Raw genomic sequence first — 25,370 nt, forward strand, 5'->3', positions numbered from 1 at the left:
GACAACAGAGTTCATAAGGTCATGGTGAAGACTGTCAAGCCAGGAACTGTAAAAGAGTACTTAAGACCTCTTAATGAGTTAGTTGTGCTTCTACCCAATGTTAATAATGAATGGGGAAATAATAATATAGTGACATAATAGTCGTTACACCAGATGGGGAGTGTTCTGGTTGAGAAATGTAAATGTGAATTTAATTGTTTTGAGTCAGCTTCGCTAGGCTGCTGTGCATCATTGATGTTGCGAGTGTGATGCCTAGTGGTGAAAAATAGGTAGTGCAGTTTGGGACGTTACTGTTGTTAACTGGTGGATGAGTTTAATTCCCACATGGCAAATGGTGAAATACTGCTGTACGGCTGATCTATACATGTCGGATCCTTGGAGTAATATGTCCGTACGTGTTCTTTTGGTCGTTGTATGCATATATCATAATGAACACTTATGTGAATATGTATGCAATAATATAATAGTTATTAAGATGTAATTTCATGTTAGCGTAGCTCATTCTTTTTCCTCGTGTAAGTTATGCAAGCGTTAGCTGCGTGTGTATGTGCACAGGCTAATATGCCTAATTATTTTGATTATTTGTACACACCTCACAAAGTTATTATATATTAATTATCATTATGAGGGAGTAATAAAATGTTGTATTAAGTTCAAGTACTTCATAAATATTTTCTTGGGCTAAATTCTTTTTTTCTATGCTAAAGATCCATCATATCCTACATACTTTTGCCAATATGGCCCTGAAGTTGGCCATTGTTTCATTCTAAATGGTGTTTAAAGAGAATATGTTTTTAAAGTTAGCTCAAACCTAATTTGTTTTCCAGAGGCTCTTAAGAAGAATTCATTGACGGCACAGGTGAACCAGCAGGAGGCAGAGAGGGCACTGGCAGTCAGAGAGGGCACTGGGAGGTAGAGAGGACACTGGGAGGCAGAGAGGGCACTGGGAGGTAGAGAGGACACTGGGAGGCAGAGAGGGCACTGGGAGGTAGAGAGGACACTGGGAGGCAGAGAGGGCACTGGGAGTCAGAGAGGGCACTGGGAGGCAGAGAGGTCACTGGGAGGCAGAGAGGACACTGGGAGGCAGAGAGGTCACTGGGAGTCAGAGAGGTCACTGTCGAAATGGTTCACTGGGGCAAGAGACAGAGGAGGACGAAGGGCATCCAGACAGCCAGTGCCAAATTAAACAGTACTGAGCAGTGGTGGAATATTCAGGTACAAGAACAGTTAAACTGTTAAAATATTACTCAGTTACAAGACAAAATGTTGACACTCTGTTATGTTGTTTTTCTGAAACAATTATTTATATTACCAATTAATCTGTTGATCCTTTTGTCTGTTATCAGCAAAATATTTGTAAATAAAAATAAATTAGACAATGTGGCCATTTTTTCAAATTACATAGAGCCTGACTCAAACTGGTTGGTGATTAATAATTATTTTTTTTGATTAATTATTGCAGCTCCAGGTTGGATGTTTATTCAAACTGTACTCAGTACTCAATTAGGATATTTTAAAGCATATCCAGCTGGGGCCCATCTAAAACCTGGTGTAATCCTGCCTTAAACCCACAGGGGCAACTGTCTTGGGGCCAACATGGAACCTGCAGACAATCCCACCTGGGACCCATGATTCTGCCCACTTTTTACCCACATAGAAATGTTGTCTGGGCAAAGTAGAGAGTAATTCAATGATTTATTGCAGCCAGGGGTGGGTAGTAACGCGTTACAAGTAACGCAAATGAGTAAAAGAGTACAGTTTCAGTGGAACGAGTACTTATGGAGTTACTATATGGGGTCTGTACTCAATGTATTCTCACTGATTAAAGGACTGAGAGCCCCTTGTTCAAATTAGAAAAGGAATGTGGGGGGCATCTTTGACTGGTATCAGCAGATGAAATGGTTACTCATTAATCTGCGCATCTGTATTTAACTCTTTAGGGCATCTATTGTCTGTCCGGGTTCAGTTGGAACTCTTAGAATTGAAGAAGTTACTTATGGGGGGAAGGAGAGTTTGTCCTTTGTGTGAAGACTAGGTAGTAACACAACAAAGGGAATGTGTTTTATTGACAAAGGACAGATGGGCAGCATCTTACCACACCCCTTTTACCTGTAATAAATACTGTTGAATGATCTGTATTGAGTCAGAGACTCCTCAGACGATTATGTTTGTAAGCGTTTGACGCGTCTCTCTTATTTGCAAATAATTAATAAAACTGTTAAATTGTGCCAAGAGAATTTTGTCTCTGTTTCTTACTCCTTTAAGAGTGTCGATCGATGGAATTGCCATCACATTACTCACATTACATTACTTGTTTTATAAAACGTACTCTTTACACCGTTACATTTCACCTACTCTTAACAATTTTGTCTTCAGTAGTTTGTCAAAAGACATTGAGTTTTTTCATTTGGTGATGTGATGTTGGGGTGGGTGTTCTCTCCCGTTCCTTTAAATCTGTGTAGGAGTGTGAGCAGACTTAGTTCATTAAATGACAGACACCCACATGGAAAGTGGTCAATTGGAGGACGTTGACGGGGGAATGCCAACCCCTGACCACAGCTGACCGACATGTTTCCATTTAAATGTAAAATAAGGCAACACAGTCATTATGAAATGTTGTCTTTGTATTCCCAAAGATGCAACCATCTCTGCTTTCACAAACTCATCATCCAACCTCCACAAGCACATAGAGGTAAGGTTAGCTAACTGGCTCGCTCTATTTAGCCAGCTAAATCCTTTTATTAAAGCCATCTTTTTATTTTAGATTGAACTTATTTGTCATTGAACAAGTACAAGTACAGTACAATGAAATGCAGTAATATATCCTAATGATAATATAATATTCTAGCTAACTTACAACATATAATAACACTGCAGCATTGGGCTTGACTTGAACTTTAGTAAGGGTTAGGGTTACCAGCTGGCTTAGTTGCAATGCAGTCAGTCATTCCAAACCAAAGACCTGGCTTACTCATTTGATTGACAAGATGTTTTGAGCATTACTACACAAGATAAATATATATTTTTTACCAGTAACATGTATGATGGTCTTAATATGCAATAATCTTATTTGCCACACAGATTAATAATAAAACTACAGTATTATTTATTTTTGCAATTTATTTTGTTTTTCTATTCTGCATTACTGTTGGCTGACTCTGGAAAACAAATGCCTCGTCGAACATTAAAAATGCAGTTTCCGTTTGTACTTTCTTAAATACGTTTTCCTTGTTGTTACTATGGCGTTAATGTATTAAAGCAAAATATGTAAATAGAAGTACTGAAGTACTTTTTTGACCAAATACTCTTTTACTCTTACATGAGTAGTTTTGTCACGTCCTGGCTGTGCCCCTAGCCATCTCTGCGCTGGGCTCAGGGCATAGCCAGGACAGGACAGGAGGTGGCCTTTAGCCACCTCTACTCCTTTTTTTGGTTTCCCCAATTGGAGGCAGGTGTTAGTTATTGCCTCCAATTGGGGACCCTATTTAAGTTTAGTTTGTAGGCCCCAAGGCATGGTTCATTTTGGTTTTGTGTATCCTGTGTAAGGAAGACCCACGTCACTGGTTGCTGCCTTTTTGTTTGTTGGAGTCTTTCTTTCTTTTTTTTGATTAAACATGGATTACCTTCCCTACCTCTACTCTGCGCCTGTGTCCTTTCCATCCCACGACCGTGACAGAATGAACCACCACCAAGAGACACAGCAGAAATGGACGGTAGGGGAACTCCTCGGTTGGCCGGACAGCGACACCGAGGAGGAGGAGAACCCCTACTGTCCTCTGCGGCACACCGGGCCTCTACGTGTGGGGTAGTCCAGGTGCCCCAGCCCTGCCCGGGAGCCGCAGCGCCCCCCGCTGCCCGGAAGCCGCAGCCAGCGCCCCCCGCTGCCCGGGAGCCGCAGCCAGCGCCGTCAGCGCCCCCTGCTGCCCGGGAGCCGCAGCCAGCGCTCCCCGCTGCCTGGGAGCCGCAGCCAGCGCCGCCAGCGCCCCCTGCTGCCTGGGAGCCACAGCCAGCGCCCCCCGCTGCCTGGGAGCCGCAGCCAGCGCTCCCCGCTGCCTGGGAGCCGCAGCCAGCGCCGCCAGCGCCCCCTGCTGCCTGGGAGCCACAGCCACAGCGTTGCCTGGGAGCCGCAGCCGGCGCCGCCAGCGCCCCCTGCTGCCCGGGAGCCGCAGCCAGCGCCCCCCGCTGCCCAGTGGCCGCAGCCAGCGCCCCCCGCTGCCCAGTGGCCGCAGCCGCCAGCTCCTCCCGCTGCCCAGTTGCCTCAGCCGCCAGCTCCTCCCGCTGCCCTGTTTTCGCCGCCGCCAGGACCCGCCGTGGACTGGCCGCTGCCCGGGCCCGCGGATGACTGGCCGCCGCCGCCCAGGCCCGCGGATGACTGGCCGCCGCCGCCCGGGCCCGCGGATGACTGGCCGCCGCCGCCCGGGCCCGCGGATGACTGGCCGCCGCCGCCCGGGGCCATGGATGACTGGCTGCCGCCGCCCGAGCCAGCGGTTGACTGGCCGCCCGAGGCCGCGGATGACTGGCCACCGCCGCCCGAGCCCGCGGTTGACTGGCCGCCTTGTCCCGCAGCGCCTTCACCTGCCCAGGAGCCCCCGCATCATCCCACGGCGCCCTCGCCTGTCCCGGCCTCAGCGGCGCCCTCGCCTGTCCCGGCCTCAGCGGCGCCCTCGCCTGTCCCGGCCTCAGCGGCGCCCTCGCCTGTCCCGGCCTCAGCGGCGCCCTCGCCTGTCCCGGCCTCAGCGGCGCCCTCGCCTGTCCCGGCTCTCCCTGACCCTCCGCCGGCTCTCCCTGACTCTCCGCCGGCTTCCCCGTCTCCGGCTCCTTCGCCGGCTCTCCCACAGGGTTCTGACCCTCCGCCGGCTCCCCCGGGTCCTGCTCCTCCGCCGGCCGTCAACCCTCCGCCGGCTCCCCCGGCTCCTGCTCCTCCGCCGGCTGCCGACCTGCCGCCGGCTTCTATTCCTCCGCCGGCTCCCCCGTCTCCTATTCCTCTGCCGGCTCCTATTCCTCCACCGGCTCCCCCGGCTCCTACTCCTCCGCTGGCCCTTCCGCCGGCTCCGGACCCACCGCTGGCCCTTCCGCCGGCTCCGGACCCTCTGCCGGCTCCCCCTGCTCCTCCACCGGCTCCTGCTCCTCCGCCGGCTCCTACTCCTCCGCCGGCTCTTCCGCCGGCTCCTGACCCTCCACCGGTTTCCCCGTCTCCTACTCCTCCGCCAGCTCTTCCGCAGGCTCCTGACCCTCCGCCGGCTCCCCCGTCTCCTATTCCTCCGCCGGCTCCCCCGGCTCCTACTCCTCCGCCGGCTCTTCCGCCGGCTCCGGACCCTCTGCCGGCTCCCCCGGCTCCTGCTCCTCCACCGGCTCCTGCTCCTCCGCCGGCTCCTACTCCTCCGCCGGCTCTTCCGCCGGCTCCTGACCCTCCACCGGTTTCCCCGTCTCCTACTCCTCCGCCAGCTCTTCCGCAGGCTCCTGACCCTCCGCCGGCTCCCCCGGCTCCTACTCCTCCGCCGGCTCTTCCGCCGGCTCCGGACCCTCCGCCGGCTCCCCCGGCTCCTGCTCCTCCACCGGCTCCTGCTCCTCCGCCGGCTCTTCCGCCGGCTCCTGACCCTCCACCGGTTTCCCCGTCTCCTACTCCTCCGCCGGCTCTTCCGCAGGCTCCTGACCCTCCACCGGCTCCCCCGTCTCCTATTTCTCCGCCGGCTCCCCCGGCTCCTACTCCTCCGCCGGCTCTTCCGCCGGCTCCGGACCCTCCGCCGGCTCCCCCGGCTCCTGCTCCTCCACCGGCTCCTATTCCCCCGCCGGCTCCCCCGTCTCCTGCTCCTCCGCTGGCTCTTCTGCCGGCTCCTGACCCTCCGCCGGTTTCCCCGTCTCCTATTCCTCCGCCGGCTCCCCCGGCTCCTGCTCCTCCGCCGGCTGTTGACCCTCCGCCGGCTCCCCCGGCTCCTGCTCCTCCGCCGGCTGTCGACCCTCTGCCGGCTCCCCCGGCTCCTGCTCCTCCGCTGGCTGTCGACCCGCCGCCGGCTCTCCTGCCGGCTCCTGTCCCTCCGCCGGCTCTCCCGTCTCCTGACCCTCTGCCTCCCCGGCCTGTCCCTGTGGCTCCGCCTCCCCGGCCTGTGCCGGCGGCTCCGGGCGCTGAGCCTCCGCCGGTCCGGGTGTGGTCGTCCCGGTCTTGCGGTCGGGAGCCCGCGCCTTTGGGGGGGGGTACTGTCACGTCCTGGCTGTGCCCCTAGCCATCTCTGCGCTGGGCTCGGGGCATAGCCAGGACAGGACAGGAGGTGGCCTTTAGCCACCTCTACTCCTTTTTTTGGTTTCCCCAATTGGAGGCAGGTGTTAGTTATTGCCTCCAATTGGGGACCCTATTTAAGTTTAGTTTGTAGGCCCCAAGGCGTGGTTCATTTTGGTTTTGTTTATCCTGTGTAAGGAAGACCCACGTCACTGGTTGCTGCCTTTTTGTTTGTTGGAGTCCTTCTTTCTTTTTTTTGATTAAACATGGATTACCTTCCCTACCTCTACTCTGCGCCTGTGTCCTTTCCATCCCACGACCGTGACAAGTTTTTTCATGTGGTACTTCTACTTTTACTTGAGTACATTTTGAGACGAGTAACTGTACTTTTACTTGAGGACAGATTTTCAGTACTCTACCCACCCCTGATTGCAGTATTACATAGTCTTGTTCATGAGGTTAAGGACCTGGTCTTCCTTACACAACCTCAATCTCATCTCACTGTAATGTTGGTTACAAGCTGATATATACATTGAAGGGTGTGTCTACCTAACAAAGATCAGGTTTCCAAGACAGTAACCCCCATGCCAAATGGTCAATGTAAAACATTCCTGTGTTAATGCTCAGATTCCACAGTTGAAATAAAAGACCCTCGACCACGTCTCCAAACGTAACCAGTTCCTTGTCTTTTCTGTGTCCTGCTACAGAGCCCAATACCCACAAAACCAGGTTAAAACCAAACTACACTTCCTGTGTAAAACATGTGCATATTCCTCCGAAACTTGATCTGTTACTTAGATTTTGTTCATTGTTTTTTGTACCTGCTTTGGCAATGAGCACATTTGTTTCCCATGAAAATAAAACCTTTTGAATTGAATAGAAGAGCAGAGAGGAAGAACAGAGGAAGAGAGAAGGGGAGCTGAAGGAAGAAAGAAAGAAAGAAAGAAAGGGGGAGTAGGGAAAGAAGAGGAGAAGAAAAGAGGAGATCAGATGAGGAAATGGGGAGAGGAAACGAGGAGTATATAAGTATAGGAAGAGGAGTAGAGGTAGAGAGGAGAAAATGGGGAGAGGAGGACAAAGAAGGAAACGAGGAAGATACTAAGGGAGGAGAGAGGGTGACAAAGAAAGGAAAGGAGGAGAGGAAGAGAGGAGAAAAAGGAGAGGGGAAGTTGAAGAAAGGATGTGTAAGAAGTTAATGTTTCATATAGGATCTGTCGCAATCATTGTGAAAGCTTTCGCCAGTCTATCTAAATTACGTTCAGTATAAGCCTAGAATAACATGTTCCAATTGAAACAGTTATGTGGTTTTCATTACTGTCAGATATGAAACCACATGCTTCCTACCTATAACGCTCAGAGACAGTACAACCTTTGAGCAATAACAAGATGTTCCAGTATGCAATAACAACTAGAGATAACCAAGAGGAAAAGGACATGTGTGTTATGACTACTGAACGCTGTGCTTCTAAATAAAAACGAGTCTACCCATGGAGAAGTGTTGAGTTGCTGAGTTGAATCCTACTGGCAGGCTCGTTCCTGGCTCAGTTGAGATTAACGGCTCTCTCCCTTCTGCAGAAGTGACTTCTAAAACGTCTTTCTGACTCTTGGTGTGGTTCTTTCTCATTAGACAAATTAGACTATATAGAAGTTTGGTGAACTGAACCCAACAGGATGAAAGGGGGAGAGTAGGAGAGGAAGAAAGGAAGTGAAGAGGGGATCAGAAGAGAAATTGAGAAAGAAGAGGTGGACATTGGGAGAGGCAGGAGGGGGGAAGAAGGATGAGAGGGAGAACAGGAGAGGAGGAGAGGCAGAGGAGCAAAAGAGAAGAGGAAAGAGAGAGTGGAAGAGAGGAAGTTATGAAAACAGGAAGAGAGGAGAGAGGAGAGAGGGCAAGGAAAAGAGGAGCAGAAGGGGAAAGGAGTGGGAAACAGAGATAGGAGAAGAACAGAGGGGGAGATGAAGAGATGGAATAGAAGATGAGAGGATGATGGAGAGAGGAGAGGAAGAGAAAGACTGGGGAGGTGAATAAAAGAAGAAAGAGGGAGAGGAGCAGTGGAAGAGAGGAGGAGAAGGTAACAGAGAGGAGAGGTGGACATTAGGAGAGGAAGTGAGGATGAGGAGGAGAAAGGGAGAGGAAGAAAAAGGAGAGGAGGAGAAGGGGAGACGTCGAGAGGGACAGGAGAGAAGAGGAGGAGAGGAAAAGAGAAGACAAGGAGGAGATAGGAAGAGAGGAGCATAGGGAGAGACGAAAAGAGAGGAAGTAAGGAGGGAGAGCAAGGGAGAAAGACAGGGAGGCAAAGAGAGGAGGAGCGGAGACGTGCATGGGAGTGGGAGAGGAAGAGGGAGATAGGAGAGACAGAGAGGATGAGGAGGAGACAGGAGGAGAGGAAGAGAGAAACAGAGGAGGAAGAACAAAAATAGCAGAAGGGGGAGAGGAAGTGAGGAAGAGAAGAGGAGGAGAAAAGGAGAGGGGGACAGGAGAGGGAGGTAGAGAGGAGACACTGGATCAGAGGGGACAGGAGAGGGAGGTAGAGAGGAGACACTGGATCAGAGGGGACAGGAGAGGGAGGTAGAGAGGAGACACTGGATCAGAGGAGACAGGAGAGGGAGGTAGAGAGGAGACACTGGATCAGAGGGGACAGGAGAGGGAGGTAGAGAGGAGACACTGGATCAGAGGGAAAAGGAGAGGGAGGTAGAGAGGAGACACTGGATCAGAGGGGACAGGAGAGGGAGGTAGAGAGGAGACACTGGATCAGAGAGGACAGAGACACCCTGAAACACAGGAGAAGATGTGTGTGTGTGTTCTATCCATGTTTCTATCAGGTTCTGTTCACCTGGTGTGCTACATGGATCTCTTTCTTCATGGTTAGTAGATCAGTTAACAGGAGGAGGTTCACTAAGTTTCTGTTGTTGGACGGTCAACTGTCACATCAATCCAATGGCTTTGGTGGTCTGTGTTTAGTAAAGTATTTACATCATTTTGTCTGTCCACACACACACACACACACACATTATATTTAAAACAATCCTAAATAATATGTTTTAAAACACATTTTTTATTCTGTCAAATCTGGGACACTGAAATTCATACAGAAGCAGGAATGTTTTGTCAACAATTAAATAAATAAACATTCTACAGACATCAATGTTTACAAACACCAACGATAAACAATAACAACCAGATTAATGATTTCTAAATGTGAAGGTTTTACTACGGTGTCCTACTGAACATGACCATGATTAGAGTGAAACATCATGTTGTGTTTGACACAGGGACCATCTGACACAGAGACACTGAGGAGTTATTATAAACATAAAACCCTGGATAGAGGGGCTCAGTGAATGTAGTGTTGAATGTGTACAGGTGGGTCAGTGTGTCAGAGGAGACCCAGTAGAAGGACAGAGTGCCGGCTGGCCAGTCCAGATACACTCCTACTCTGTAAAAGTCTGAGGAGGAGACAGGTAGGACAGTTGTCTTGTTATTGTGACAGACAGCGTAACGGTCATCATCACATTCCAGACTCCAGGACTTGCCATTGTGTCCAAGACAACAGTCATCACCCTCTCCTCTCCTGTTGATTCCTTTATATGTCACTCCTATCTCAGCCCATCTCCCACTCCACTCTACCTCCCAGTAACAGTGTCCAGACAGACCCTCTCTACACAACACCTGTGACCAATAGTCAAATCTCTCTGGGTGATCAGGATACGGCTGCTCCTCTCTCCTCCATGTCACCTTTCTGTTCTCCTCAGACAGAGAGAGGTTTCTGTTTACTGTGTTTGGGTCCAGTGTGAGATCACAGACATCTGATGGATGAGACCAAGATACAATATTACACATCATCATCATTCATATTATACACACACATGCAGAATGAAACAAACATGCACAAACTTACACACACACACACACACACACAAACACACAAACAAACACACCAGCTGTATATGGGTTCTGTATAATAAATCACTTACATTTCTTCAGTCCTGATTTCAACCTCCACTCTCCACCATGATCCATACTGTGGAAGAAGCAGAGGAGCAGAATGTCATTCAGTGACACACAACCTGTCTTACACACACACGCACACACATACCTGCAACACAAACGACCACAGACATTACACATAACCCCCCTCCCATCACACACACACACACACATACACACACCTTACATACCTAAAACGCAAACAACCACACAGACATTACACACAACCCCCCTCCCAACACACACACACACACACACACCACCTCTCCCAGTCCCCCTTCATAAACACATCACACTTGGGTTAGACGATTAATCAAACTATGATCTAAATTGTGATCAACACTTGGGCACTTGTTACACTTAAGTAAGTATTTTATCCCTTTAATGTATTAAACAACACAGAAGAGTCAGTCTCAGAATGAACAATATACACCACATGGAAAGTACAAACATAAACACAGAAAAAGTCCCTCAAAGCTTGATACATTTTGGACCCAAGTGTTTGACAATCATAATTGTTACTGCAATCACAAACACCATATAACTTCTTTTTTTTAATTAAAATGTATCCTGCCTAAATTCTGCAATGCTACACCCTGAAAACACACACCACACAACCCCCCAATAACACACAAACAAAATACACAACCCCCAAATCACACACAGACACACCACACAATCACACACACAACCCCCCAGTCATTAACAATCCATAATGACTGTGATGATGGAATTAAGGATATAGTATTGGGAAGGGAACAGGATAGAAGGATAGAAGCAGGAACATTGGGAAGGAAAAGTGACTGCATGTGTCACCCTGAGTGACAGTGATCATGAGACTATTATAGAAATGAACTGAGTTGATGTATTGATTAATTATACCACTGTATAAGAGAGTGTAAAATCACTAGCTACCTACTGTGTTTATAGTAAAGTACTGAGTTCATGTATTTGGACACTAGTTAATACAGAGATGTTAGAGTTAGAGACTTGGTAGTCAGAAATAAACGACAACTGGGGTACTATGGACCCTGTGTTCTGTTTAGAAGCAGAGGTCAGGAAGGGGAGGGGTACTATGGACCCTGTGTTCTGTTTAGAAGCAGAGGTCAGGAAGGGGTACTATGGACCCTGTGTTCTGTTTAGAAGCAGAGGTCAGGAAGGGGAGGGGTACTAGGGACACTGTGTTCTGTTTAGGACCAGAGGTCAGGAAGGGGAGGGGTACTATGGACCCTGTGTTCTGTTTAGAAACAGAGGTCAGGAAGGGGAGGGGTACTATGGACCCTGTGTTCTGTTTAGAAGCAGAGGTCAGGAAGGGGAGGGGCACTATGGACCCTGTGTTCTGTTTAGAAGCAGAGGTCAGGAAGGGGAGGGGTACTATGGACCCTGTGTTCTGTTTAGAAGCAGAGGTCAGGAAGGGGAGGGGCACTATGGACCCTGTGTTCTGTTTAGAAACAGAGGTCAGGAAGGGGAGGGGCACTATGGACCCTGTGTTCTGTTAAGAAGCAGAGGTCAGGAAGGGGAGGGGTACTATGGACCCTGTGTTCTGTTTAGAAACAGAGGTCAGGAAGGGGAGGGGTACTATGGACCCTGTGTTCTGTTTAGAAGCAGAGGTCAGGAAGGGGAGGGGTACTACGGACCCTGTGTTCTGTTTAGAAGCAGAGGTCAGGAAGGGGAGGGGCACTATGGACCCTGTGTTCTGTTTAGAAACAGAGGTCAGGAAGGGGAGGGGTAATATGGACCCTGTGTTCTGTTTAGAAGAAGAGGTCAGGAAGGGGAGGGGTACTATGGACCCTGTGTTCTGTTAAGAAGCAGAGGTCAGGAAGGGGAGGGGTACTATGGACCCTGTGTTCTGTTTAGAAGTAGAGGTCAGGAAGGGGAGGGGTACTATGGACCCTGTGTTCTGTTTAGAAGCAGAGGTCAGGAAGGGGAGGGGTACTATGGACCCTGTGTTCTGTTTAGAAGCAGAGGTCAGGAAGGGGAGGGGTACTATGGACCCTGTGTTCTGTTTAGAAGCAGAGGTCAGGAAGACACAGGTGAACAGGGAGACAGTGGTGGATGTCTTTTTACACAAGGAAGAGGGGTGATGAGGTCCAGCTGAGATTGTATGGGAAGGATTTGGAGAGGGTGGGGGTTTTTAGATTCCTTGGGGTGTATTCTGATGCCAGACTGACTTGGATTGAGCACATTGAGAGAGTTGAGGAGAAGTGGATAAATGTATTGTCTGGACTGAGATGATGAGGAGGTGGCAGGAGCAGTGGAATGGAGACACTACAGACAGACACCTGTTCAGAATACAGGGTGTAGTTGGGGATGGAAGGAGGGCAGCTAGGTGCAGAATGGAGGAATCACAGTCATTTAAACAATACATTACATCTGATAGGGAAACATCCAACAGGTCAGTGTGACCATAAGACACATATTACATAATGCAACTTAATAGCACATTGCTGATTACCAGAGATGGGGACAAGTCACACATGGTCAAGTCCAAGCAAGTCTCAAGTCTTAACCATCAAGTCTCGAGTCAAGTCTCAAGTCACAGTTCAGATAAATCAAGCAAGTCAAGTCAAGTCAAGGGTTCACCCTAAGCAAGTCAAGTCGAGTCCTTATAAGTTTCAAGTCAAGTCACAGTACTAAAGAGATGAACACACACACACACTGTCCTCTGTTTCTGACGTGCGCTCGGTGCGAAGCTCGATTTCAAAATCAAATACCGTTCCGTCTCTGGTTAGAATCCTGCTGCGTCCATAGCAACGCGCTGTTTTTCATGGCAACGGTCTGTTATCAAGAAATAACACGCATTCTGCACTGGAATTCAGCCAATCCATGTAATAAGGGCTAATAATAACAACCTTATAAACTAATTATTGTGACTGAAAAACTGCCTAATATGTAATTACGCTGTAATTATTCTTGTCTGTATGAGTAAAAAAAAAAAAAACTCATTCGAAATGTTTAGGTGCTGGTATCACATCGGCGCCTCCATGTTAGCCTTTCATGCAGTAAAGTTAACTGTTATGGTGTAAGCACAATGCTTTTTAGTTTCCACGCGCAGTCCACTAACACTTGAAAATGCCCACATTTAATACAGACATTATAGCCTACGTGTAATAATATACATGCCCGCTCATTTTAAGATGCAAGTCAAGTCAAGTCTCAAGTAACAAGTCAAGTCATTTTCATACTTTAATCAAGCAAGTCACAAGTCCTGAAAATTCTGACTCGAGTCAGACTCGAGTCAAGTCATGTGACTCGAGTCCCCAACCTCTGCTGATTACTGATTCAGAAAACATCTATAGGACTTACTTGAGTTTCTCCAGTCTCCAGTGTGGATCCTCCAGTCCAGCAGAGAGCAGTCTGACTCCCAAGTCTCCTGGGTGATTGTAGCTCAGATCCAGTTCTTTCAGATGTGAGGGGTTTGACTTCAGAGCTGAGACCAGAGAAACACAGCCTTCCTTTGTGACCAGACAGCCTGACAGCCTGCACAGAGATAATCATGATTTCACAAAATACTCACATTAACAAAGTCTCTGAACTTTGAAGTACTGATGGGCAACCAAGGCTTTTTAAACACTTTGAAGAATATAAAAAGATTAAATAGCGACTGAAGATGAATTCAGTTACTAAACTAAAAGGTTCACAATAGTAACATCTTTTGATCAGCAATAAATAATTTGATTAATTATTTAGGATAAATTGTCATAGCATACATGAAATGAAACAAATTATTTGAACATTAATTGATGGTGTCTCATGTCACAGCTTGTAACTCATGTTCCCAACACCAACCTATTTGACCAACCTGTTGTAGAATGTACATAAAATTGTGATTTGTGTGTCAAGTAGAGGTCAGTGAGTGAAAGCAACTTGGCATTCAAGACAGAACTGGGAGCATTTTACAGCAAGGTTTATAAAAGGCATGTAATCAAAGCTTGAGACGTCATTGATCACAATAATTTGAAGTAGTAACTTCCCATTTTGAAACTACATGTTTGAAATCTATGACTAAATCTAACAACCTAGCCCTTGGTCATTAAATCTCAATTGAAAAGAAGCCAGGTTTTCAAAAGAAAACTATTTCCAAAACACGATTTCAGCTGCCACTCTGCTATTGTTGATCAGGAGATTGAACTAAACACTCCAATAAAGGGTTGTTTTGAAAATTCAACCCATTCTAATCCATGTTAAAGGGCTGAGTCTTGTATCGGTGTAATACCATGTGATTGATGACTTTTTCCAAAGCCTCTTTTTCCAAAGCCTCTTGTAAAATACAGGTTTCTATGGTTGTTTGGTGCCTGAGACTTTCAAACACCGCCCTCTACTGGTCACCTTATTTAGTCATTTATTTGTTGTTTGCATTATAAGTCCATCGATGCCCCAGTGGGTAGTGTCACCGACTCTAACTCTGTGACTTGTTATGGTGCCAGATCATGTTTAACTAAGTGCAAACAACACTGTTTATTGTTTTTAAATAATGGTTTTTATTTTGTGAATCTTATGACACGCTTGCCTTAATAATACAAAACAATACAATGGATGCATAGTTGTGTTGTCTGGAAAGGCAGGAAGAATGTGGATATGAACCAGGCATTTTAATTTCCCTTCGTAAAGCACACACCTACCCACTGCCCCATAAAGTGATGTTGGATACTGCAGAAGATACATCTATATAAACTTTAAACATGTGATATGTTTAATGTTTTGCACTCACTGCACCACTGTGCAGTGAGAGCCAATGCCTTGAGTCACTAAGATTTTGAACACTTTTGATAAAAGCATCTTACAATTCAGAAACACTTGGTTGCCCGTAACACTAGATTCAATAGAAAATAATACAAAGACAACATATAAAATGTTGAAACTGAGACATGTTATGTTGATTAGAGAAACATCTGTACCAGCTGAAAGGGTTTTCTCTCCTGCAGGCTTGAAAGTCTACAGACTACATAAGCCTTCTAGTCTACTCCTGGAGCACGTGGACATGCTAATTCTACTGAACAAGAATAAATTATCATAATAATATGGACATTGCCTAATGATTCTTTATATTTTTGTTAAGAGTTAGCATTTATGGATGCGCTAGCCAGATTTGGTTTATGTTAATTCAATTTATATAATTTATTCCTGGTAAGCTTCCTTCCAAAGATATTTGTTTATACACTGGAACACATCGGTAGGTGTGCTAGATTTAATGCAGACTTAAACGTAACTCTGTTAGTCTATATATTAAGTGTAGTTTTGTTTAGAAAGTATAGTTTCAAAGGACTGTATATATAAGAATAGATGGCCTTCTAATGGCCTCAGACAAAGGTTCCGCATCCGTCCTGTTGCTTCTTGATCTTAGTGCTGCTTTTGACACTATTGATCACTCCCTTCTCTTAGAGAGACTGGAAACCAATATTAGGCTACGTGGACATGTTGTAGCCTGGTTTAAATCTTATTTATCTGAAAGATATCAGTTCGTTAGTGTGGATGGCATATCCTCTGACAAGTCAAAGGTATGCTTTGGAGTTCCTCAAGGCTCGGTTCTGGGCCCATTATTGTTCTCACTATACATGCTCCCTCTGGGCGATGTAATCCGAAATCACAATATTAACTTTCACTGTTATGCTGATGACACACAGTTATATATTTCAATGAAGCATGGAGAAGCCCCTAAATTAGCTATTTTGGAAGCATGCGTTTCAGATATTAGGAAGTGGATGACAGAGAATGTCTTGCTCTTAAACTCAAATAAAACAGAAATGCTCCTTTTAGGACCCAAAAAACAAAGAGCGTTGTTAGCAGATCTCACTGTGAACCTCGACGGCTGCATGGTCGTATCCCAAAAAACTGTAAAAAACCTCAGGGTTACCCTTGACCCTGACCTCTCCTTTGAGGAACATATAAAATATGTCTCAAGAGTTGCTTATTTTCATCTTCGAAACATCACAAAAATTAGAAACTTTCTATCAAAAACTGATGCAGAAAAATTAATCCATGCTTTCGTTACTTCTAGACTAGATTACTGCAATGCTCTTCCCTCTGGTTATCCAGACAAATTAATGAATAAACTTCAATAAGTGCTGCACACAGCCGCTTGAATCCTAACTAGAACAAAAACATTTGAACACATTACTCCTGTCCTGGCGTCCTTACATTGGCTGCCTGTTAGGGTTAGGGCTGATTTTAAGGTTTTACTCTTAACCTATAAATCAATACATGGACTTGCTCCTACTTACCTTGCTGAAATGATCCAGCCATACTTACCTACACGTAACCTTAGATCGCAAGATGCAGGCCTTTTAATTGTACCTAGAATTTCTAAACAAACAGTTGGCGGCAGGGCCTTTTCTCATAGAGCTCCACTCCTGTGGAATGATCTGCCAATTAAGGTTAGAAATGCAAACTCAGTGCAAACTTTCAAGTGTCTACTAAAAACTCATCTCTACAGCACGGTATATAATTAGGTGTAGCCTAGCCCGGGGGCGTGAAGGTGACCAGTAGGCTTGATACTGTCCACCCTTGCTGTCTTGCCAGGTGGGCTCTCGTCGCCACTGGGATGCCCTCCCTCCAATGCCTTTCGGGGGAAGAGTCACTGGCTTGTTGTTGACTCTCTGTTGCGCACTTGTGCAATTGGGCTGTACGCCGCTAGCAATCCTCGGCCCTCATTCAGGGGGGTTGCGGTTGGTGGGTGTCCCTTTGGTTGATGCCTGGCAATGTGGTTGGATTGATTTCTTGCCTGTTGGGCCCTGTCCGGGGCCTCCCCCGGGTAGGGCCACAGTGTCACCGGACCCCCCCGTATCAGTTCCAAGGTGTTACGCTGCTATATTATTGTGCTGGGGGATATGAGGGATGTACTACTAACTTTTCTCAGTTTCCTCCAGTTTTAAATTTTAGAAGGAGATGAGGTCCTGGTCCACACCTGCGGATTACCTGGTTTGGGGGGCCCGTTGCTGTCCCTGTCCTTGTCCACCTGGTCATACTTCTGAACTAGTCTAAAATCGAATAGACTCTGGATTTAGCCCAGATACATTTATTTATTATTCCAATTGGACTCTTAATATCTCACCACCGCACAGCCAGAAGAGGACTGGTCACCCCTCTGAGCCTGGGTCCTCTCTAGGTTTCTTCCTAAAATTCGACCTTAGGGAGTTTTTCCTAGCCACTGAAATTCAACACTACTGTTGTTTGCTCCTTGGGGTTTAAGGCCGGGTGTCTCTGTAAAGCACTTTGTGACAACTGCTGTTGTAAAAAGGGCTTTATAAATACATTTGATTGATTGATGGCTAGATGGTCTAATACATTTTGTATTTTGTTGTTATGGCCAAAAAACATTGGCACAGAGGCATTAGCTAATGTAAGGTAATTTATACATATCTCTGCACTAATTCATGGGAGAAAATGCAGGCTTTTTGATGACGTTTATACTTCATTATAATTCATTTGTATTGTAATTAATGTAAAAGCTTGTAACAATTATTAGAAATAATTTACTTGTAAACGGTTTGCCAAGCCTATGCATTAGGTTATTTGATGCTGTTGTGGCATTTCTGAATCTAAATGTCTCCTGAGTTAAAGTATATCTAGTCTACTTGTTTATATTAAAACGTTATTGAGGTTGTTAACTACATTTTTAAATAAAACGTTGAATTTATTGTATAACATATTACAGTTTACATTCATTTTTTCCATTTAATAAATTTCTTTTGGGCATGAGGGGGTGGGGTCGACTATTCGATAACAAGAGCTGAGGAATTATCAATAGTGAAAATAATTGCCATGCACATCTCTAATCAAATTCTCTTTTATGACCTGTGGATGCTGAGACAAGGCATTATGCTGCATTATGCTGCCTTGTCTCAACATCCACACAGAAGTTACAGGATAGTCAAAATGAATTAACTAAATTGGGACATATCTTATGAGCATGTTTTACCAAGCTGTTCTGATTCTAATCACACTGCTCACTCAATCAGGAAGTGTTTATCTGATACACGTGTGCTTGAGGGTAACACATTCCACAGCTTAACAACCATGACTGAGATAACAGTCAGACACTCTACCACAAGGAGTCACTAGAGTGCAACATGACAAGGCAGCCCTGTGTGACTTCCACCCATCCACCCTGGCAGAACTGAGACAAAATACTCTGTACTATGATGGATCCCTGAGCAGCATCAGTATGATGTAACCAGACAATTCATGAAGAAATGTAACAGATGGGAAGTTCAAGTCCCTATGAGACAACATGGTAGAATGAAGGGAAGTCTTCATAAAGAAAGAGTGTAACAATAATACAGTGGGAATGAATGGTGGATCAGTGGACATCAGAGGGGTGGAATGAAGATTAGTTCTAATGTGTGATAGACAGAAATGATTATTAATTATGTAAGAATATGTTTGTGTTTGTAATGGTGGTCCTGTTAGTTGTGGTGTGTTTCCTTCCAGGCCTGCTGGGATGTCTGACAGGGTTTGGTCTTTACCAGGGATGGAGGCTTGGACCTGCTGGCAGCTCAGAACAGGTGGAGGTGGAAACAGAAGATGTTTGTATTCCCCTTTTGTTGTGTTGCCCCTCTGTTGTGTTGTTGTCATGTTTATTGTTCTGTTGTCAATTGTGTTACTCACCTCAGAGTCTCCAGTCTACATTGTGGGTCCTTCAGCAGAGCAGAGAGCATCTCCACTCCCGTATCCTTCAGGTCATTGTTACTCAGAACCAGTTCTTTCAGGTGTGAGGGGTTTGACTTCAGAGCTGAGACCAGAGAAGCACAGCCTTCCTCAGTGATTCTACAACCTGACAGTCTGGAGAGAGATTATCTATATATTACATCATTGTCTGGAGAACTTCACTTAAGGACATACTTTTAAAACTGACATTGCCAATACATGACACTAGAATGTATAGAAATCCTGTATAGAAAATCATCAATGTTCTCCGTCAATAAATATACAGTACTGTTGTTCAAGGAAGAGTAAGTGTTAATGTGTGTGTGTGTGTGTGTGTGTGTGAGGGGAGGAGTAGCAGGAATGATAATAAACAGACAAAGAGGTGTGGATCTGTGGACATCTGAGGGTTGAAATGAAGATTAGTTTGAATGGTTGATAAACCTGGAAAATAGGACTGTAATGATAATTAGACTAAGTCAATTTACTTATATAGTCAAATCTGTTCTGTTATGGCCTTTGATTAGTCAATTATATTTCCTATTAGAATATATACAGTATATTTGGAAACTCTGAACACAACAATCTCACACATTACCTGAAATATTTCTGATCAAACAGGCAGCAGTGAAATATACAGTGACCCAATACGCAGGTGAAATAATCTAATATATATTAAATCTAATATATATTCAGGCTGGTTTGATTATAGAAGAGCAGTGAACATTTATATTGTACCAGTGAACAGTGAACTTCACCAGGTGGTTGGGGACTTTGTCCTGCTGGGAGCTCAGGGCTGGTGGAGGTTCACCCATTGACAACAGCAGCTGTTTTTAGTCCCTTGTTGTAGTGTAACACCTCTGTTGTATTATTATAATGTTAATGACCACTATGTCATATTAAATATAAAAATAAACGACTATTACTCACCTCAGAGCCTCCAGTCTACATTGTGGATCCCTCATCAAAGCAGAGAGTTTCTTCACTCCTGAATCCTCTGGCTGATTGTTACTCAGATCCAGTTCTTTCAGGTGTGAGGGGTTTGACTTCAGAGCTGAGACCAGAGAAGCACATCCTTCCTCAGTGATTCTACAACCTGACAGTCTGGAGAGAGATTATCATCATGTTACAAACAGAACAATAGTTCAGAATAACAATAGAATATCATCTATATATCACATCATTATCATGTCAACTCTACTTAAGGACATACTTTTAAAACTGACATTGCCTATATATATGACACACAATGTAACCTCCTATCAGTGGTGTTGTTAGGCCTGGGCGTCTGGGTCTATAGCCCCAGATCTTCTTTAAATAGCCCCGTATCTCAAATTGACCCAAAAAAATAATAATAAAAAATAGCCCCATATCTATTCATCTATAATTCTGATGCATTATGACAATGTAGACGTGTAGACTGCTAGTGTGTCTACATTCGGGGGGCCCGAATGTATTGTGATATGCCTCTGCCACAAAGTCATCAGTGCTGTCATGTCAGTAAATATACTGTAGGGGGGGTGGGGGGGGGGTAATTTGCATGACTGTACTTACAGAGCAGTTCTGCAGGTTTTGATCACTGGCAACAACCCAAGAAGACCTTCCTCTGATGTGGAGTATTTCTTCAGGTCAAACACATCAATCTTCTCTTCTGAAGTCAGTAACACAAAGACTAGAGCTGACCACTGTGCAGGTGACAGTTCTTCTCTGGAGAGACGTCCTGAACTCAGGTATCTTTGGATCTCCTCCACTAGAGAACGGTCATTCAGTTCATTCAGACAGTGGAACAGATTGATGCACCTCGCTGAAGAGGGATTCTCCCTGATCTTCTCCTTGATGTACTTGACTGTTTCTCCTTGGCTCTGTGAGCTGCTTCTGGTCTTTGTCAGTAGACCTCGTAAATGCGTCTGATTTGACTCCAGTGAGAGACCCAGAAGGAAGCGGAGGAAAAGGTCCAAGTGTCCAGTCTTACTCTGGAAGGTTTTATCCACAGCAGTCTTGTGAAAATCTATTTCAGGTGTTGTCCAGAGGAGACGTGTTATGTAGGTTGACTGTTGTTCATCCATTAGATTCTCATTGTTGTTTTTGAATGAGAGAAACACATAGACAGCAGCTAGAAACTCCTGAATGCTCAGATGGACAAAGCAGAACACCTTGTCCTGGTTCAGCCCACATTCCTCTTTAAAGATCTGTGTACAGACTCCTGAGTACACTGATGCTTCATTGATATCAATGCCACACTCTTTCAGGTCTTCTTCATAGAAAATCAGATTGCCTTTCTGTAGCTGTTGAAAAGCCAGTTTTCCCAGTCTCAGAATGCTCTCTTTATTCCAGTTTGGATCTGTCTCTTTTTTCCCATCATACTTTACATTCCTGTGTGTGGACTGAAACACAAGGAAGTGTGAGTACATGGCTGTTAGGGTCTTGGGCAACTCTACTTTATCATCTGTAGTCAACATGTACTCAAGGATTGTAGCAACGATCCAACAGAAGACTGGTATGTGACACATGATGTGGAGGCTCCTTGATGTATTCATGTGTGAGATGATTCTGCTGGCCAGGTCCTCATCACTGAATCTCTTCCTGAAGTACTCCTCTTTCTGTGGGTCATTGAACCCTCTCACCTCTGTCACCAGGTCAACACACCCTGAAGGTATCTGATTGGCTGCTGCAGGTCTGGTAGTTATCCAGAGGAGAGCAGAGGGAAGCAGATTTCCCTTGATGAGGTTTGTCAGCAGCACATCCACTGAGGTTGACTCTGTCACATCATAACAGCTCTTGTTGTTCTGGAAGTCAAGGGGCAGTCGACACTCATCCAGACCATCAAAGATGAACACAACTTTGTATTTGTTGTAGTTAGAGATTCTTCCTTTATTGGTTTCAACTGAGAAATGATTGATGAGTTGAATCAAACTGAGTACACCCCCTTTCATTAAATTCAACTCCCTAAAAGGGAGGGGAAATACAAATTGGACTTCCTGATTGGCTTTTCCTTCAGCCCAGTCCAGAATGAACTTCTGCACAGAGACTGTTTTTCCAATTCCAGCAACACCCTTTGTCATCACAGTTCTGATAGGTTTGTCTTGTCCAGGTATGGGTTTGAAGATGTCATTACATTTGATTGCTGTCTCTGGTCTTGCTTGTCTCTTGGTTGTTGTCTCAATCTGTCTCACCTCATGTTCATTATTGACTCCTCCACTTCCACCCTCTGTGATGTAGAGTTCTGTGTAGATCTTATTGAGAAGTGTTGGGTTCCCTTGTTTAGCGATACCCTCAAATAAGCACTGACACTTCTTCTTCAGGTTAGATTTGAGATCATGTTGGTAAATCACAGCAAGCTCATCTGAAATAAATAACCCTGATGATATCAGTTACGTCTCTATAAATGCTTACAGTATTTTATCAAATAATAAATTACAGATAGAATATATTTCCTTTAAATGACAGTATTGTAATATATCTGTCTCTTCACTTTCTTCTATGTAAAGTTCTTCAACACAGAAGAGGTTGTTATATGTTGTCTCAAGGTCACTATAATATCATTTGGAACATTCAACAGTAAAGTCAGACAACTCTTACTTTTCTCCAGTGTGTCAGCAAGATCCTTCTGGTTCATGTTCCTCAGGACATGCAGTGTGATCTTCAGTGCCCCCTCTTTGGCACTGCTCTCCTGCTTCTCATCTTCAGGGTCCACACCTTCCTCATCCTCCCTCTGACTCTCAAATCCTTCTGTGAGATCTGAACTCATCATTGTCTTAAACCTCTTTAACTCTTTCTTCACAAACATCATGATATTCTGTTCAAGTATCTGAAAGTGAAAAAGTGAAAGTGGAAAAAGTTCAAATTAGACTGAATTAAAGTAAATTAAATATCAGAACAATATTAACAAATGCATGAAAGACTGACAGGCTAACTTTACTTGAGGTAAACAGAAACAAGTGTATATAACAGGGCCACATACACTGAATATAGAAGACAGGTCTGTTTGATGACTCTGGACAGATTGACCATTGAGAATCTCAGACTCTGAACTCTCCTGTTGGTCTCTGTGGACAAAACATGACATTACATCTACACTTCCAGACTTTGTACAGACTCACACAGTTTTGTGCTTTCAGAACTAAGAAATGTTTTCAAATACAAAATGAATAAATGCTACTCTTCATAATCCAACATTGACTATTGTAGTTAAGGTCTCTAAGGTTGGATGACACACAGGCGTGTCAATGAAAAGTATTTTTATTCACTGTTTCGTAACCGTAGAATGTAGTTGCTTCATTCTTCTTCCTCGTTGATATGGATTTTCTGCTGCAAATAACAAGGTCTTGTTTGTGTATATTCATCAACCCGAAGCCCCACAACTGCGATCACAATACCGCTAGTTGATACGCCGGCTCATCTCAGTCACACATTTTAAATCACTGCTCTGGAACCATAGAAGTTAGAGGCTTCGTTTCTTTTCCACGTGAACAACAACATTCGGCTGCAAATAACAACGTCTCGATTGTGTACTTTCATAAACCAGAAGCCCCGCAATCGTGATCACAATTATTGATCACCTATAGTCCTTCAGGATTTCAGAACTAGCCCTAACTAATTATACTTGATCTTTTTCTGTTGTTTAGAAGTCTACAATACATAAACCAATCCAATGTGAAGTCTATCCATGTTTTAGTGGAATTAGTAGGCCTATTTAATAACTTGATATAACGGTACGGTAGCCAGTGGTCAAATGTGCACCTATGCTGTGTTGTGTAGAGTGTCACTGTGGATATAACCATCCAAAGGAAGACTGGACACATCCTTGTTCTAATCTCCACCACTTCCAGATATGGCACATGTAGGGAATTCAAACAAGAAAGGACTGCCACCTAGTGGTGGCTTTTGGAGGTACAATATGACAGAATAAGTTCAGTGAAAATCAACAATTACAATGATTTTCAGAATATTTGAGGAATAAAAATGGATGTGGATGATAGTAAAAAAAAAAAGCATTTAATAATTTTTATTAATTAAAAACCATTCAACTTGTAGTTATTCTTGTAGTTATTCTGACCCCTTAGGGGTATCCAAATGTAATGTAAAACATCATAAACCTCAACCTATTATATTTTACTGTTTTATTTCAATATAAAACCAAAATATGTGCACTCCCGTTTTTACATTTTTCTGACTATTTCACATTATTACTCATGTAAGTGTCTCCATTTTTTTTTTTCAATACATCCTTCATGTCGCTGAGGGTCTGCAGAATCCCAGAATATAAATCCCTTTAACTCACAGGTAAAAACCACAACACACAAAGTTTATCATCAACCTCAACCTGGATGAAGTATTGTGAGAAAATAAAGGGAGTCTGAGCTTGAAGATCATTTTTTATAAAGAATTTAACTGGTTCTCTGATACTCTCATTTGTCAAGGCCACACTACAATTTTAAATCGCAAAGTTACAAAAACCCATTTGTAAAAAAGGATTTGGTAGTCATCTCCTAATCTCAATAGAATTTCTGAAATGTGATATTGTAATTACAATTTTTATTATTTCTAACAAAAGCAGATTACATACATTGTTGCCTTGTGTGTGTGATACCGATAGCCGACATTAGCTTAAATGCTAACATACATTTATATTTTAATTAAACGCAATCACAAAATAACAATTTGTCACGGTAAGGTGAGCAGCAGCGCCACCGTTCCGTGCACCTTCAGTTTCCAATGTTCACACGAATGCATCCCAGACTTGTTTTGTGTCACATGTCCTCAATCATCGTTCACACCAGGTCCCAATTCATATCGTTTGTATGTGTTTAAATGTTTCCCCTCTGCTCCCCACAGTGTGGATTGGTGTTGTAACTGGATGTTGTAATGTGTGTTGCCGTTGAATGTAAGTTTCTTTAGAGCTTTGTGTACTTCCACTTATATCACACAATGTCTGTCTAGCTGGGTGCTTCATATCGTATGTTTTATGTATTCCTCACCTTCTATATAACTTTAAAAAACACGTTTATCTTGTTCCTCAGCCTTTGTTTAGTTGTCTTGTTCTCTGTCAACTAACTGACTACTAGACAGGCTGGTGAAAACAACAGTAGTGTGAGAGGTGTGTTAATCAGCTACTAGAGTAAGTGGCTCCCTCTGCTGGCTGACACAAGACCAACACCTCTTGTAAATTACTAAGAATATACAGCACTTCATGTTCTCCCACATTACTGGTGGATAACAAAGGAACCCAAAACAGGCCTGTGACCTATAAATGAAAATAACAAATGTCCATAATGTTGAAGAACGTATCAATAACATGAACCAAACTATTTAGACTTTCAGGGTTTATTAATATATTGCATTATACTCCAATTTCACCAGCTTTTTGGTAACATACTTTTGTTATTTATCTTAATTATTACCATGGTACAATGTATAATGCAGGTTAACCATTTCCATGATCTATATCTCTACAATGGTATAAATAATGTAACAGCATGGTGCTATTAATGGTAGAACCATCATATTTTAAGTCTAAAAACATGA

The 25,370-nt window shown here is 44.5% G+C and overlaps 1 protein-coding gene across 1 annotated transcript; it reads right to left on the reverse strand.

Annotated features, from left to right (window-relative positions):
- Nucleotides 1–1,092: 1,092 nt before the first annotated feature.
- LOC117595121 (NLR family CARD domain-containing protein 3-like) lies at nucleotides 1,093–22,890 on the reverse strand. The gene is made up of 9 exons (XM_034294920.1): nucleotides 22,807–22,890; nucleotides 22,425–22,653; nucleotides 20,400–22,188; nucleotides 19,776–19,949; nucleotides 18,810–18,983; nucleotides 13,509–13,682; nucleotides 10,190–10,236; nucleotides 9,500–10,021; nucleotides 1,093–1,130 (listed from the first exon to the last, which is right to left on the reverse strand). Exons 2-9 carry the CDS (start codon nucleotides 22,633–22,635, stop codon nucleotides 1,093–1,095), a joined length of 3,129 nt encoding a protein of 1,042 aa, XP_034150811.1. The 5' UTR covers nucleotides 22,636–22,653; nucleotides 22,807–22,890.
- Between the last annotated feature and the right edge of the window lie 2,480 nt (nucleotides 22,891–25,370).

This window comes from Esox lucius, chromosome 11 (genome assembly GCF_011004845.1).
Source record: "Esox lucius isolate fEsoLuc1 chromosome 11, fEsoLuc1.pri, whole genome shotgun sequence".
Taxonomy (NCBI): domain Eukaryota; kingdom Metazoa; phylum Chordata; class Actinopteri; order Esociformes; family Esocidae; genus Esox; species Esox lucius.

What these genes read in the sequence shown, in the direction of transcription:
- LOC117595121 (XM_034294920.1), bottom strand. Translation starts at nt 22,635, where the DNA reads ATGATGTTTGTGAAGAAAGAGTTAAAGAGGTTTAAGACAATGATGAGT. An exon ending in TGCTGACACACTGGAGAAAA is followed by an intron (nt 22,189 to 22,424) that starts GTAAGAGTTGTC and finishes TATTTATTTCAG; the next exon opens with ATGAGCTTGCTGTGATTTAC. An exon ending in TGTAGACTGGAGACTCTGAG is followed by an intron (nt 13,683 to 18,809) that starts GTGAGTAACACA and finishes ATCTCTGTGCAG; the next exon opens with GCTGTCAGGCTGTCTGGTCA.